General features: G+C 44.9%; 2 protein-coding genes across 2 annotated transcripts in view; one reads left to right on the forward strand and one right to left on the reverse strand.

Annotated features, from left to right (window-relative positions):
* Nucleotides 1-3,242: 3,242 nt before the first annotated feature.
* On the reverse strand, nucleotides 3,243-14,287 carry MRPS7 (mitochondrial ribosomal protein S7). Its single transcript, XM_069952691.1, has 5 exons — nucleotides 14,205-14,287; nucleotides 6,445-6,636; nucleotides 5,032-5,095; nucleotides 3,709-3,876; nucleotides 3,243-3,613 (listed from the first exon to the last, which is right to left on the reverse strand). Exons 1-5 carry the CDS (start codon nucleotides 14,258-14,260, stop codon nucleotides 3,392-3,394), a joined length of 702 nt encoding a protein of 233 aa, XP_069808792.1. The 5' UTR covers nucleotides 14,261-14,287; the 3' UTR covers nucleotides 3,243-3,391.
* A 46-nt stretch (nucleotides 14,288-14,333) lies between these two features.
* GGA3 (golgi associated, gamma adaptin ear containing, ARF binding protein 3) overlaps nucleotides 14,334-16,482 on the forward strand; it is a 37,373-nt gene continuing 35,224 nt past the window's right edge. The window contains exon 1 of the mRNA XM_069952658.1: nucleotides 14,334-14,416. Coding sequence (XP_069808759.1) covers nucleotides 14,377-14,416 — 40 coding nt within the window. The 5' untranslated portion in view covers nucleotides 14,334-14,376. The remainder of the gene's footprint in view (nucleotides 14,417-16,482) is intronic.

The following is a 16,482-nucleotide window of genomic DNA, read 5'->3' on the forward strand; positions in this document are numbered from 1 at the left end:
AGGTCAGAGAGGGACCTCAGGACCGATGAGCGTCCGTCCCTACGAGCAGAGAGGGCAAATGGAAAGTTCCAGCGGTACGTGGCATCATGGTCTCTCAGTAGAGCAAGCAGCGGTCGTAATAGGCGCCTCTTTTGTAGGGTGATCCAAGAAAGATCTGGGAAGAGCTGAACATGAACCCCGTCAAACTCAAAGTCCCGAATGGCACGTGCCTTTGCCATGATAGCTTCTTTCACTGTGTGATTGTGCAGGCAACAGATTACATCCCTGGGGGCCCCCGAGGTGGGGCGAGGCTTTAGGGCTCTATGAGCTCTGTCGAATTTGATCTTGTGGGTAGTCGGTTCGCCCAGTAGCATATTGAACATACCCTCTAATGTGGCAACAAGATCATCATCATGAGTTGCCTCCGGGAGCCCTCTCACTCTGATATTATTGCGACGCCCCCTATTGTCCAGGTCTTCGATATGTCGCTGCATATCATCCATGGCGGCATTTTGGGTGGAAATGGCAGACTGTAGGGTGCCTATATAAACACGTGTAACATCATGCTCATCTTCCAAGGAGTCAACCCGGGTGGTAATGCCCTGCAAATCCTTTTTGACTTCAGCAATCTCAGCTCTAAAAGTCTCTTTAACCTCAGCAAGCAAAGATTGGAGATCATGATTTGTGGGAAGCTGTGACAAAAGCTTCCTAATGCTGCGCTGTGAGGTAGCACTGGTTGTGGAAGCGTCTGAGTCAGATTCAGTATGATAAGGAGGAGATTGACTCTGTGTAGGGTGATTCTTGTTAGTTTGGCAGGAGGATTTAACAGTTGAGGGCCCTTGTGCTCCCCCATCTTGGTCTTGTCCACCTTATTAGCTTTAGGTACGGCCGCCATTTTGAGATGTAGGGGCCCTTGTATATCTCCTGAGCGTCCACAGCCCTCTAGTGTGCCACTGTCCCCTGTGTATATCTGGGTTAGGTGGGCACAGACACTGTCAGGGGGAGAGCCCAGGGGCTCAGACTCACTCGGGTCCGGTGCAGGAGGAGTGGAGGCCTGGGGCTGATGCAGCTGCCCTCCGTCTGCCACCTCCCAAGATGGCGCCGCTCCAGGTGCTGACTGCGCCACAGGCCCGTCACCGGCTGAGGGAGTCCCGCTGTCCCCCTCCAACACCACCGGAGGGACCCGCCACCCACGAGGGGGAAGACTGCGGGACCTGTGTGCTGCAGGAGAGTCTTGAGGCATCCGGCGGGAGAAGGCGGATGCGGCCGTGCAAACCGGAACCGGAGCGGCGCCTCTGGTAAAGTAGCGGTCCAGCGTCTGAGGAGTCCGGTCGGTGTCCCCAACGGGCGAGGGGTGTCTGGGGGTCTTCCTGGACCTTTTGTGCATTGGCTCAACGGTGTTTAGGGAGCCTGGGGTCTATAAAGGAGCTGTGTGGAGCGGGAGCTCAGCCTGCACACGTCCTCTCACATCAGTGGCTAGCTCTGCCCCCCCCTTTTTTTTTGTGTTTATGCTGTTTGCCCTATGGTAAAGCTGACATAATATGTTCCTCAAGTCAGTACGATTATAATAGGCAACTTATATACTTTATTTTATGGCTTTTTAAAAAAATGAAAATCTTTTTTTTTTTTTTAAAGTCCTAAATGTTCTTAAATTTGCTCTGTTACCAACCTTTATTCTTTGGTCTATAGGGCTGTGTGAGGTGTCATCTTTTGCACCATGTACTTTTCATCAGTAGATTCCTTGTGTTTATGCAACTTTTTGATCGCTTTTATTACAATTTTTGGGGATTTAATGTAACCAAAAATCAGCAATTTTTCACGTAGCTTTTTTTGCGCTTATACCATTTACTGTGGAAGATCAGTTCAATAATTTAATAGTTTGGGCGATTATGCACACAGCGATACCAAATATGCTTATTTTTTTAAATTATATTTAAAAAAAATTGGAATAGGGGAGTGATTTAAACATTATGGGAAGGGATTTTATATTATATATAAGGGGTAGGTCACTAACATTTTTTCTTTCAAATCAGCTGGTCCCAACAAGTGCCATAGATTAGTAAATGTACTTCTATTTAAAAATCAGTAGTCTTCCAGTACTTAAAGCGACTCTGTACCCACAATCTGACCCCCCCAAACCACATGTACCTTTGGATAGCTGCTTTTAATCCAAGATCTGTTCTGTGGTCCGTTCGGCAGGTGATGCAGTTATTGTCCAAAAAACAACTCTTAAAATTAAAACCCCGTGCCCTACGGGAGTATCTGTGTCCTAATTTGCAACACCCCTCTGTCCCTCCTTGCCACCCTCTTCATCATTAGGAATGCCACTGGAACATTTTCTCCCATGCTGAACATTTGCACAGGTGCCTTAATGATCCAGCCCATGTGCTGGGCTAAACAGGTGTGGAAAAGAAGGCAATCTGCCTGGAGCATTCCTAATGATGAGGACAACGGGGAGGAGGGACAGAAAAACGGTTTATGTTTTACACTGTAATTTGAAGTCCCTCTGGGACTGCATTGATCAATGAGATCATTGCTCCATTACTATGTGCTGCTGGAGCCCTGAGCAATGGAGTGCTGAGCCGGGATCAGTGTCATTGTGGCACTAAGACCCAGCCAGAAGTAGGGATTACCGCTCGGCAATAGTGACCCCCCTTTGAACTCCACTACCCTCCCCTGGGACTAAAGTGAAGATTTAGCAAAAATGGTGCTAAGGATCAAGGTATAAAAACTACCTTTATTTTCAGCTTCCTGTGCACTATGGAAATATAACAGCAAGTCAGAGTCTTCTAATCTGCTGTTAATATTCCTTTAAACAGAAGCCACTAGGACCCCTATTCCTAGTAGGAACAGAAAACCCTCAGGGAGGTGCTTTTAACCTGTTTCAAAAAAACTGTTACTGGTGTTGTGCAATCACAGACAGCCCATAAATGTTACAGCAACAGTGGGTTTGCCTCCTGAGGACACATTCACACTTTTCAAGCATGGTCCTGTAAATACGGAACTCTGAATTCTGATCCGTAGCACATCATCCGTATTTATGAATCCTTTAAATGCCCCCTAAGGGGAATTGTGCAGGGGGCAATTGTGCCCTTGTTGACTGATCAATTCTCTTGCAGCAGAAGGAAATGTATATGCCTTCAGAAAACAACCTATGTAATGTGACCCCACTATTCTATACTGAGGCTGAAATAGGAAAATACCTTTCAGATAGACTAGATGTCAAAATGAGCAACACAAGAAATGACTACCTCTGGAATCAATGACTTATAAATACAAACACTCCTGTTTATTAAAGGAAACATATTTACACAATGCGCTTTGATGCAGGAGAAAGTTATGATTTATATACACAAAGCTCTTCTCTGCGTTGTCCGAACTTTGCTGTGTGATACCACTACAGGTACCACATCTACCACCATCGGAAGTGAGCAAAGGCCCGATTTGCCTCAGCCATTTTATGGAGATCATGCTTTTTCTTTATAATATTCCCCTGGCCATGAAAGGCCTCTAGAAGTATATCTGCAAGCCTGTCATACATAACGGTGCGACGAGCTTTCTTCTCTCGGCCTTCAGTGATTATCCACTTCATTGCCATAAATCTACGTTTCTTGTCTGTTAAAGGAACAGGGACCTGTACAAAAACCAAAGAATATAATAAAATAAAATATATTAAAAATATATATATATATATATATTAACCAGGGGAGGAGGATATTTTTGAGATACCTGATATGATTTTCCTCCCTTCAGGATACTTGTGAGGCCAATAACAGGTGTGCATCGGTCCATTGCCTCATGAAATATGACATAGGGGTTGCATACAATGTTCTCCCTCTCTGCAGGGTTGGCCTTGTAATATTTCTCTAATTGTATTCTCTTTATCTTCTCCAATGTCTGAGACAAATAAAGTAGAAAAAAAAAAGACATATGAGATAATAGTACTACAATAGTTCCAGTTGCACATTCTATTTAGTAGTACTTTATTAGCTCTTTCCCGTTAAAGGGTTATCAAATTCAGAATGAAGAGGCAGCTCCTGAGATTCATACTACCTTTTCCATTACTTGGCTATTTGGACTATAGATAGTATATTGCAAAACACTTGGTAGCCTTAAAGTGTACCTTTTATTTAAAAAAACAAACAAACAAGTTTATCAAAACTTAGGAAGTCCCGAATGGACAGAACACGTGGGGGGGTCTGTGTACGCCGTCCTGTGAGCCCCTGCCATCATTACCTTGGTGACTTCTCTGTTACGCACTGTACTTTGATGATTTGTGTCTAGTTTCGTTACTGTTTACAATAATACATTTGAGTAGGTGTACTTTTTTTCTTTTTTGCATTTGCCCTTTTTGACTTGGCTGCTAGAAGGAGGTTTTTTTATTGTACTGACCATACATCTGTGCTTGGGCAGCCTTAGTATATAGCATGGACAGGGTTTAGGTTGTTGCTACTTCAAGCAAACCCAGCATGAGGGTATTTTTAACAGTTTTTATGGGTTAGGGTATATATTTTTGGTGTGTCGTTTTTTTTCTATATTCTTGTTTTTGGAGTCCTTGATTGCCTATTGTTTACAATTTATTTGCTAAGCAAAGTTAGAAAAGATCGTAATGTACACTAATTATGGGGACTGCACAAACAGTGTCATTTCCCTCAATTTACTAGTTCAGGCAGTCTTTAATTTCTCAAAAAAAAAGTGTGTCTGGTGGGGGCTGGGGGGTGTGCAGTATATGTAAAAATTATATGGTGAAAATAACCGGAGCCTTTTGTGTGCTTTAGCTACCGTGCAACCTCCCCCCCCCCCCCAACCTTCCACTGCCCTGACAGGAGCCCTGTAGTGCAGACATTCCCCCCCTGTGTGCAGCGAGGTAAATGCTCCTCTATCGTCGTCCCCGCTGCCTATCTCCCGCCGAACCTGATCATTTACTGCAGCGGGAGAGAGGCAGCAGGGACCGCCATTGAGGAGTGTTCACCCCGCTGTGGTACTTGTGATGCGCGTATTCAGTACTGTGAACATACCCCAAGACTGTCCCCCCCACACACTAGTACTAACCTTGTTCATGATATGTCGTGACAGAATCTTATCACCGCCCTTCATCATCATGTTTGTGAATTTGCTGTTAACAACAACACAGAAAGTAAGGTAAGATATCCTGTTGGTGAAAATCAGAATAAGCAGGACAATTTATAAGAAAATATATCAAACTGCAGCCCAATAAGTGAATTCAATGTTAGAGAACTGCTGTACAAGCCATTCTCCAATGCAGTTACTTGAAATTCAGATAGTTAGGAATAGAAATTGGATTCTCTGTGACTGCCTATTCTGCCACTGCAATGGCACCAGAATGGGCAAGAGGGATTGTAGTAAGCAGGTGCTGTTCCCTCAAGCCACATGTACTTAGCAGAGACACCAAGACAGCATGGATCGGGGGGTTCAGATACTAAATAATACTTTATTAGCTAACAGAAGTTTTCTTCAGGTCCATCATACTATACCTGCGGCAGAAGATGGCACTCTGTCCAGTCAGTGGTGCTCGTGGTAGAAAGAAATCCAAGGCAATAGAAGAGATGAATCCTGACACTCACAAAATAGATTATGCTTATTTTATAGATGTGGTTCAAGCAGGTACATGGGAGGACGTGTTTTGGCCTAAGGCCTTTCTCAGCTCTCAACCTGCCTGCTTGAACCACTTGAATAAAATAAGCATAATCTATTTTGTGAGTGCCGGGATTCATCTGTTCCATCATACTATACCTGGCACAGGACTGTATGAGGGATTTCTGTACATTCCCTATCAAGGTCCCCATACACTTAAGTACACTCTCTAAACAGGTGATGTTAGATTTCAGCTGCTCAATGTCCCAGAGACATAAGTGGCTGCCTGAGATGGTGGGGGCATACCACTTCTCTCTTCATTCAGAACAAATAAATGTTTCTTTGTCGTGTTCATGTGTATGGGAAGATGGTGGGTGATAGCTTTTGGTTGGGCACTTTTGGTGTATACCTAACTTCACAGCCAAATGACTGTCAAGGTGTTGTTAGTGACAGTAATAAAATGGGAGAACAGAGAATGGCCTCTGAATATCCATGCAAAAGTCATTTACAGGAGGACTATGTAATGAAAGTTTACCCAGTTTGGGTTACCATCAACACTGTGGGAATTAAATCAGATAACTTGTTCTGAATTCCATCACTATGATTGACTTACGTGCTGCTACCTGGTGTATGTGAGTAGAAAATGTCATCTCTTACATAATATCACAGCGACACTGAACCTAAATAGGTAATAGAATTTGATGCAGAACTGTAACTTATTTCCTATGCAGGTATGAAATCTCAGTAAAGGACAGATCCTATGCAGACCTAATTGTTTGCAGACCCATGCTCTATGTACTAGAGCCTTTTGTGTTGGTAAAGCACATACGTCATTTATTGTAAGGCACTGAAAATGTTACTGATAAATACCTTATTGCTGGGTCAGTGAAGACAGAGCTGCTCAGTCCAGGTGGACATGCCTTGATTGGCCTGACAACCTTAAGTTCCCATTCCTCCCTATCTTCTTTACTGAGCTCTTCAATAGGAAGGCTGTACTTCTCCTTATCTGGGACAGGGTCCAAGTACTGAGGGTTGTACCTGCTCCATCGTACCTGAATTAGACTATAAACAGCATTCATTAAAAATTAACAAATTACAAGAAAAGTACGAGGCTGGAGTTGATTTCTTATTCGGCCAGTTTCTTATTCGGGGCTGAAGTTGGTTTCTTATTCGGCAGTTTCTTATTCAGAGGATTTTTCTTTTTCCTATTTTAGCTATTATTCTTACAGAAAATGTATAATATTCATACCCTAACATAAGTGAGGGACCCTGAGTGGACCGGTGATAAAAATGGCCAAAAGGACCCAAGGTTGGCATAAAAATGGGCATCAAAGTTAAAACACTAAATTCTGATTTAAAAATAAAATTGACTTTGGGCCACTGATCTCACACTGATATTACACAGAGAGGGATGCCCTGCATCACATCCAAGAGAGTCCAGCCTGGCCCAAAGTGGTTGTGGGTATAAAAACTGGCATCAAAGTGGGCACGTAGGCATTTTTTCCTAATTTGAATAAGTAACAGGTGTTTTCAAAGGGTTAAATGAGTTTGGGCCACTGATCTCACACTGATAATACACAGAGAGTGGCTCCAGTTTTTATAATGGTCTGTATGTACAATGGAGCAAATGCCAAACTGCACCACAACGGCATCGAGGATGAAGATAAGAGACATCCCTTCATCCATGGCGTCTCCGCTGCAATAGGGACATATCAGCGGGTTAGATTACTCCCACCTCCAAGTAGTTCCCCTTTAAGGCCAGTTCACACGGAGTAAAATCGGTGGAATTTGGCAACGGAACTCTCCGCCTGCCTCTGTGACATACAGTCTGTCTATGTAGTCTCGTCTCGAGTGGAGAGACGTGGAAAACGGAGGCGTGCGATCCCTCCCATAGACAGACTGTATGTCACAGAGGCAGGCGGAGAGTTCCGTTGCCAAATTCCACCGATTTTACTCCATGTGAACTGGCCTTAAAGGGGAACTACCTGGAGGTGGGAGTAATCTAACCCGCTGATATGTCCCTATTGCAGCGGAGACGCCATGGATGAAGGGATGTCTCTTATCTTCATCCTCGATGCCGTTGTGGTGCAGTTTGGCATTTGCTCCATTGTACATACAGACCATTATAAAAACTGGAGCCACTCTCTGTGTATCAGTGTGAGATCAGTGGCCCAAACTCATTTAACCCTTTGAAAACAGCTGTTACTTATTCAAATCATGAAAAATGCCTATCTGCTCACTTTGATGCCAGTCTATACCCAGAACCACTTTGTTCCAGGCTGGACTCTCTTGGATGTGATGCAGGGCATCCCTCTCTGTGTGTAGGCAGTTTGAGATTAGTGGCCCAAACTCGTTTAACCCTTTGAAAACACCTGTTACTTGTTCAAATTAGGAAAAAATGCCTATGTGCCCACTTTGCCAGTTTTCATACCCAGAACCACTTTGGGCCAGGCTGGACTCTCTTGGATGTGATGCGGGGCATCTCACTCTGATACCACACAGAGAGGGATCAGTGGCCCGAACACATTTAACCCTTTGAAAACAGCTGTTACTTATTCAAATCATGAAAAAGCCTATGTGCCCACTTTGATGCCAGTTTTTATACCCAGAACCCCTTTAGGCCAGGCTGGACTCTCTTGGATGTGATGCAGGGCATCCCTCTCTGTGTAATATCAGTGTGAGATCAGTGGCCCAAAGTCAATTTTATTTTTAAATCAGAATTTAGTGTTTTAACTTTGATGCCCATTTTTATGCCAACCTTGGGTCCTTTTGGCCATTTTTATCACCGGTCCCTTCAGGGCCCCTCACTTACGGTAGGGTATGAATATTATACATTTTCTGTAAGAATAATAGCTAAAACAGGAAAAAGAAAAATCCTCTGAATAAGAAACTGCCGAATAAGAAACCAACTTCAGCCCCGAATAAGAAACTGGCCGAATAAGAAACCAACTTCAGCCTCATAAGAAAAGTACTGTATTCCAGGTTTCGCTTTCTGGGCACAAAATACTATCATACACCTGAACCAGACACAGGCTGGCATAAGAGCGTATAGTATGAGGTTTCTGTTAGAGACCAGCGGGGCCGTATTTGCCACTAGGGTGGCACTGGCATCCCCACAAAATTTTGTTACCGATAAGCACAGCGAAAAAGGGGTAAAGTCACTTGACTGGGTGCAGTGCCGCCCACCAGGCGGTGTGCACTGTACCCAATCCGGCAAAGATAGAATAAAGCCACTTAAAGTGAATGTACCATCAGACCTGGGCTGAAGCACTGGAGGCGGGCCAACCCACCCCTGGTGGGAGGGCCCATCTATGACGCAGCTACATTAGAATCAGCCTGGGCCTGATGGTACATACACTTTAACCCCTTAGTGACCGCCATGCTGCCTTTTCACGGCGGCCACTATTGGGCTTTATTCCGATGCGTACGCCTTTTAACGGCGGGCGCATCGGAATAAATTACCACCCGGCGGCGGCAGCAGGACGGGGGATCAGCGGTCAGTGTGACAGCTGACCCCCTCCTGTAACTGCCCGGAGCGGAGGATTCTCCGCTCCGGGCAGTTTAACCTGTTAAATGCCGCTGTCAAAGCATGACAGCGGCATCTAACGGGTTCCGGTGTGTACCGGACGGCGCCGCAGGTCCACTTACGCGATCGGAGGTCCCGCGGCGGCGTCCGGTCCCTCCGACGTCTCCATGGTAACTCCGGGGGCCTAATGAAGGCCCCCGGGCTTACCATGGATAAGCCATCCTGCTGACAGGGGTGGCTGTGCTACTGCCTGTCAGCAGGATGGTCACATGACACAATACACTGTACTGCAGAAGCAGTACAGTGTATTGTATACTGTGATCTAAGTGTTACACTAGTGTACAGTAATGTACACTAGTGTAAAAAAGTTTAAAAATGTGCACCAAACACAATCCCCCCAGCCCCCCCTCCCCCATAATAAAAATGCATTACATTCCCCATACACTATAAAACATTACATAAAAGTGATCAAAAACACAAATCCTATACATATTTGGTATCGCTACGTCCGTAACGACCCAATCTATAAAACGATATCAATAATTATATCGCACGACACACGCTGTAAAAAAATAAATAAAAAAAAACAGTACCAGAATAGCTGTATTTTATCAATCTGCTTTAGAAAATATGCCATAAAAGAGATCAAAAAGTCATATACATATAAAACTTGGTATCAATAGAAACTACAGATCTTCCCGCAAAAAATAAGCCCAAAACCAGCTATGTCGCGCAAAAGATAAGAACGCTATGGATCTTGCAATGTGGCGACGGTTTTGTGGGTTTTTGCTAGGAAGATAGAACTATTGCTCCAAAGCGGTAATAGTTAAAAAAAACCTATACAAATGTGGTATCGCCGTAACCGTAGTGATCCAGAGAATACATGTATTATGTTATTAGTGACCGCCGATACGGATTTTTACGGCGATCACTAATGGGCTCTATTCTGCTGCCATCAGCTCTTTATGGCGATGGTGCAGAATAGTGCCGCAGCGCCGGCAATGCCCGCAGCCCCCTCCTCTCAGCTACCGGAGGTAGCTGAGGGGTTGGGGCAGAGTTTGGGCTCAGTCCCGGCCAGTCCCCGCACCGACGATCGCCGTTATTACCAGTATAACGGCGGGCCACCGGTAACGGGCACTGCATGCTTTCATCTCCTCTCACCGTTAAACCACAGTGAGAGGAGATGAATCCTGGCCCTGTGTACTCAATGGCAGACAAAGTCGCAGCAGGGATGTACATCCCTGCTGCGAGTTTGTCTGCCATGGAGTACACATGGCCGGGATCCTCAGCGAGTCTCACTGCAAATACGCAGCCAGAAACTCGCTGCGGATACGACAAGTGTGTTTGTACCATTAAAAAAAGATTAAACTCTCATTCTCTCCACCACCAGAGGTGGCGGAGAGCATGGGGCAATGATCAGGGACTAGCCGATGTGGTCCTGGCACAAGTGATCAGCGGTATATACTATATACCACTGATCACTTGTTCCAAATGCTTCCGGCACTTTTTGTCCCGTCACCAAAAATCATTGGTAACAGGATAAAAAGTCAAGTGCCCCGGATTACCTGTAACCACCTCGCATTACCTGTAACCACCCCAGATTACCTGTAACCACCCCAGATTATTCATAACCACTCCAGTTTACCTGTAACTGCTCAGATTACCCGTAACCACCCCAGATAGCCAGTAAACACCCCCAGATTGCCTGTAACCACCCCAGATTGCCACAGGCTACCCATAACCACTACAGATTACCACAGATTGCCCGTAACCACCCCAGATTGCCCGTAACCACCCCAGAATGCCTGTCACTCCTCCCCCAGATTGCCCATCACCACCCTAGTTTGCCTGTGACCCCCCCCAGATTGCCCGTCACCACCCCAGATAGCCGGTAAACACCCCCAGATTGTCCGTTACCACCCCATATAGCCAGTAAACACCCCCAGATAGCCGGTAAACACCCCCAGATAGCCAGTAAACACCCCCAGATAGCCAGTAAACACCCCCAGATTGCCCATAAACACCCCCAGATTGCCCATAAACACCCCCAGATTGCCACAGACTGCTCGTACCATCCCAGATTGCCCATAAACACCCCAGATAGCAAGTAAACACTCCCAGGTTGCCCGTCACCACCCCAGATTACCTGTAATCTCATTTAAAAAAAAATTTTTTACCACCTGCGCTATTCTAATAACCGATACTAGCTGCGGTTTTGCACCAGCAAAATGACGCTCCTTCCCTTCTAAGCCCTGCTGCGTGTCCATACAATGGTTTATGCCCACCTATGGGGTACAGTTGTACTCAGGAGAACATGCTTTACAAATTTTGCAGTGCATTTTCTCTCCTGTTTCTCGTGAAATTGAGAAATTTCAAACTAAACAAACATATTATTGAAAAAAAAATATTTTTTTAATTTTTACTTTCTAATTTTGAATCCTTTCCTCTAATACCTGTGGGGTAAAAATGCTCACTGCACCCAAGATTGACGTCTTTGAGGGGTGCCCTTTCCAAAATGGGGTGACTTTTGGGGGGTTTCTCTTCTGCGGACACTACAGGGGCAATGCAAACACACCTGGCGCTCGGAAACTTCTTCAGAAAAATCTGTACTGCAAATGCTAATTGGCGCTCCTTCCCTTCTGAGCCCTGCTGTGTGCCCATACAGTGGTTTATGCTCACATATGGGGTACCGTTGTACTAAGGAGAACCTGCGTTACAGATTTTGGGGTGCTTTCTCTCTCCCTTTCCTTGTGAAGTTGAGAAATTTCAAACTAAAGAAACATTTTATTGGAAAAATTCTAGTTTTTCATTTTTACTGTCTAATTTTGAATACTTTCCTCTAATACCTGTGGGGTCAAAATGCTCACCACACACCAAGATGTATTCTTTGAGGGGTGCACTTTCCAAAATGGGGTGACTTTTGGGGGGTTTCACTCTGCTGACACTACAGGGGCTCTGCAACCGCACCTGGCGCTCAGAAACTTCTACAGCAAAATCTGCACTGAAAATGCTAATTGGCGCTCCCTTCCTTCTGAGCCCCTCTGTGTGCCCATACAGTGGTTTATGCCCACATATGGGGTACCGTTGTACTCGGAAGAACCTGTGTTACAGATTTTGGGGTGCCTTTTCTCTCCTGTTCCTTGTGAAATTGAGAAATTTCAAACTAAACATACATATTATTGGAAAAATTCTAGTTTTTCATTTTTACTGTCTAATTTTAAAAACTTTCCTCTAATACCTGTGGGGTCAAAATGCTCACCACACCCCAAGATGTATTCTTTGAGGGGTTATCGTTCCAAAATGGGCTGACTTTTTTTTGGGGGGGGGGGGGGGGGGTTCACTTCCCTGGCACTACAGGGGCTCTGTAAACGCACCTGGCACCTGAAAACTTGTACAGCAAAATCTGCACTGAAAATGCTAATTGGCGCTCCTTCCCTTCTGAGCCGCGCTGTGTGCCCATACAGTGGTTTACGCCCCCATATGGGGTACCAGTGTACTCAGGAGAACCTGCGTTACAAATTTTGGGGTGCTTTTTCTCTCCTGTTGCTTGTGAAAATGAGATACTTTAATCTGAACGAACATATTATTTGAAAATTTCTATTTTCCATTTTTTTCCGGCCTAATTGTGAATACTTTCCTCCAGCCCCTGTAGGGTTAAAATGCTCATTATACCCCTAGATTAATTCTTTAAGGTGTCTAGTTTCCAAAATGGGGTCATTTATGGGGGTTTCAAGTATACAAGCCTCCTAAACACACTTCAAAAAAGAACTGGTCCCTAAAAAAAATTAGTTTTGGAAATTTCATGAAAAATTGGTAATTTGCTGATACATTTCTAAGCCCCGTAACACCCAAGAATAGTAAAATATGTTTACGAAATTATGCCAGAATAAAGAGGACATATTGGTAATGTGACCTAGTAACTAATTTATGTGATACGACTTTCTTTTCTTAGAAGCAGAGACTTTCAAAGTTTGTAAAGTGCACATTTTTAAAATTTTTCATGATATTTTTATGTTTTTCACAAAAAACACAAAAGATAGTGACCAAATTTTACCACTAATATAAAGTACCATATGTTACAAAAAAAACACAATCTCAGAATCGCTAGCATATGTTAAAGCATCACTGAGCTATAAGCGCATAAAGTGAGACAGGTCAGATTTTGAAAAATGAGCCTGGTCATTAAGGCTCAAATAGGCTTGGTCCCTAAGGGGTTAAAGGAGAAGTCCAGCGAAAATTTTTATTAAAGTATTGTATCCCAAAAGTTATACAAATCACCAATATACACTTATTACAGGAAATGCTTATAAAGTGCTTTTTTCTTGTCACTTCCTGGATAAAATGGTGATGTCACGACCCGACTCCCAGAGCTGTGCAGGCTGTGGCTGCTGGAGAGGATGATGGCAGAGGGATGCTCAGTGTCCCTACAGTACTCTGTGTCCCTCAGTGTCCCCCTGCCATCCTCTCCAGCAGCCACAGCCCATGACATCACCATGTTATCCAGGAAGTGAAGTCTTGATGTAGTAGTAAGTGCAGGGACAAAAAAAAAACACTTTATAAGCATTTCCTGTAATAAGTGTATGTTGGGGATTCTTACAACTTTTGGGGGGGCAATACAATACTTCAATTAAATTTTTCACTGGACTTCTCCTTTAAGCCTTTTCTTGCTGGGCCGTGGGCAGCTGTATCTCCCTGCTCAGGAACCATCCCAGGACCTGGAGACATACAGGAGGCTTTGAGTCCTGTTGTGTACTCCCCTCAGGATGCTATGGACCCCCTAAGGTTGCTGTTGCCCGCCCCCAACAAACACAGTTCCGCTTTTTACTTTAAAAAAAATCCAACTGTTCTGCTAAAAAGTGTGAATGTGTATATGACTGACTAAAGCTTTGGCTGTGCAGGCATGATGGGAGTTGTAGTTTTGCAACAGCTGGAGAGCCAAGGTTCTCTACTGTTTTCTCCCTCCTGTCCTTCACTCCATGCGACTTGTCCGACCACACAGCTTGCTCACCTACTGTACATATAATCATTGCGGTGACAATATCTGCTGCTGTGCTATGCTGCCCCTTACATCATTATACAGTATGACTGTACATACAACACCCACCTCGGTAACCCGGCCTTTATCCGCTGCACGAACAGCCTGCAGCTGGGCGCCGCCATCTTCACTAACCTCTCACGAGATCCCGAACCCTTACTGGAACTAGTGGAATCTCGCGAGACTTGAGCTCTTACGGTTCCTAGGAGACTACTGAAGGGGCGGGGTCTCCGCTGGCATCATGGCGGACAGTGACGGGGAGACCCTGGAGTCCTGGCTGAGTGAGTGATAGAAAGCGATAGCCGCCGGGTCAGCAGCTGTCACCCCACCTAGCTGTGCATAGACTGGTGACAGTCGCTGTGCTGCCCCGTTATGTTATAGGGATGGAGCTGTGTTGCCGGGCGGGACACCTAAGAGGTGCAGGGCAGAGAGCATCCTGTCCCTGTGTCACAGTCCACAGGTGGCCAGAACGCCTAGAGGCACCTGCATGTATGTGTGCACCGCATAGGCTGGCATTATGTGTAGAGTAATGGTTGTGTGTGAGCGCAGATAGGCAGGATGAACAATGCATTGTGCCAGGGCAGTTATTGGTGGTGTCCATACATTTAAAGGGGTTATCCGGCGCTACACAAACATGGCCACTTTTCCCCCACTCTTGTCTCCAGTTCAGGTGTGTTTTGCAATCAAGCACCATTTACTTCAATGGAACTGAGTTTCAAACCCCACCCAATCTGGAGACAAGAACGGGGGAAAAGTGGCCATGTTTTTGTAGTGCCGGATAGCCCCTTTAAGAGCTACCTGAGCATGCTTCGTTGGGTGCTATGTCATCTGCATCTCTTACCTGTCTCATGTCATCCATGGATGCCTGATAATGGCACATGATAGATAATTAAAGTGACTGTACCCCCAGGCAGAAGCACTGGAGACGGGCCAACCCACCCCCAGTGAGAAGAAACAACAGCCCCTCCATGACGTGACTCCATTAGAATCAATGGAACCCTATCATAGAGGGGCTAGGGTTTCCTCCTACTAAGGGTGGGTCGGCCCGCCTCCAGTGCTTCAGCCTGGGCCTGGTGGTACAGTCACTTTAAAGGAGCGTTCCACTGATCTGCAGGTAGGGTGTCACACAAGGATACAGTTCAGTGTCCATCCCCCTGTCATACCCCGCATGGTGAACATACAGATACATATGATTTGTAACCAAATTAAAAGTAACAATATGCTGTAAAAGAGGATGTATCACGACATATAAGACTACAGCACTAACCCCTAGCTGATAGTAACAGACAGGTGGGGGCGGATCAGTGCTGTGGGGCCAGGCAGTGCTCCTAGCGGTCTCACCGGACCGTGGGCAGCACGACTAACATTATCGGACAGGCGCTGAGGAGAGAGGTAAGAGACATACCTTCCTCCTCAACGTCTCCTGTGCAATAGGGACAAATCAGCAGGTTAGATTTGTATAACCTGCTGATAATTTCCCTTTAAAGGGATATTCCTGCAAAAAATAAAACAACTCTTCTTTCAAATCAGCTGGTTTCAAAGTTGTATAGATTTGTAATTTACTTTTATTTTAAAATCTCAGCCTTCCAGTACTTAACAGCTACTGTAGGTCCTGCAGGGAGTGGTGTATTCTCTCCAGTCTGACACTGCTCTCTGCTGACATCTCTTTCCATGACAGGAACTGTCCAAAGCAGGAGAGGTTTTCTATGGGGATTTGCAACTGATCTGGCAGATCTTGTTGTGGACAGAGGTGGCAGCAGAGAGCACTGTGTCAGACTGGAAAGAAAACACCACTTCCTGCAGGACATACAGCAGCTGATAACTACTGGAAGACTGGAGATTTTTTAATAGAAGTAAATTACAACTCTGGCCCTTTTCGGCACCAGTTGATTTGAAAGAATTGGTGATGCACAGTGTGAATATAAAAAATAGTTTTTACACCTCTGACTAGTGTAGGGTCTAGCATCTTCCTCAACGTGCTGACTGCATTTTCTACATTTCTATATATTTACATTTTGTAGGTAATGGACTCTATACAATAGGGGCAAACTAAATCTACCAGCTATTCCCATATAAAAATATCTGTTACTTTTTTGATTTATGAGCACCCAGTACAATGGCCCTGATGTATCATCAGAAAATGACGTCTTTACTCAAAGGAGGTTTTAATAAAAATAAAAGAAATCCTGAAATATTTCACTTGTCTCACTAAGCACCAGATCAGTAGACTGAGGCTTCTGGCTTTCAGCTTTGATAGGTTAGGATGAGCAGAGCTACATCATTTTATTGCACAGGTGTCAAACATGTGGCCCTCCAGCTGTGGCAAAGCTACAATTCCCATCATGTC

The sequence above is a fragment of the Dendropsophus ebraccatus genome, chromosome 14 (assembly GCF_027789765.1).
Source record: "Dendropsophus ebraccatus isolate aDenEbr1 chromosome 14, aDenEbr1.pat, whole genome shotgun sequence".
NCBI classification, from domain to species: Eukaryota; Metazoa; Chordata; class Amphibia; order Anura; family Hylidae; genus Dendropsophus; species Dendropsophus ebraccatus.

Bases quoted from the DNA above. Each gene is read 5' to 3' on its own strand.
- MRPS7 (XM_069952691.1), bottom strand. From the start codon at position 14,260: ATGGCGGCGCCCAGCTGCAGGCTGTTCGTGCAGCGGATAAAGGCCGGG. The intron at 6,637-14,204 runs GTGGGTGTTGTA...TGCTGTTTATAG, and splicing joins ATAAAGGCCGGGTTACCGAG to TCTAATTCAGGTACGATGGA. The intron at 3,614-3,708 runs GTATCTCAAAAA...GTTTTTGTACAG, and splicing joins AGGGAGGAAAATCATATCAG to GTCCCTGTTCCTTTAACAGA.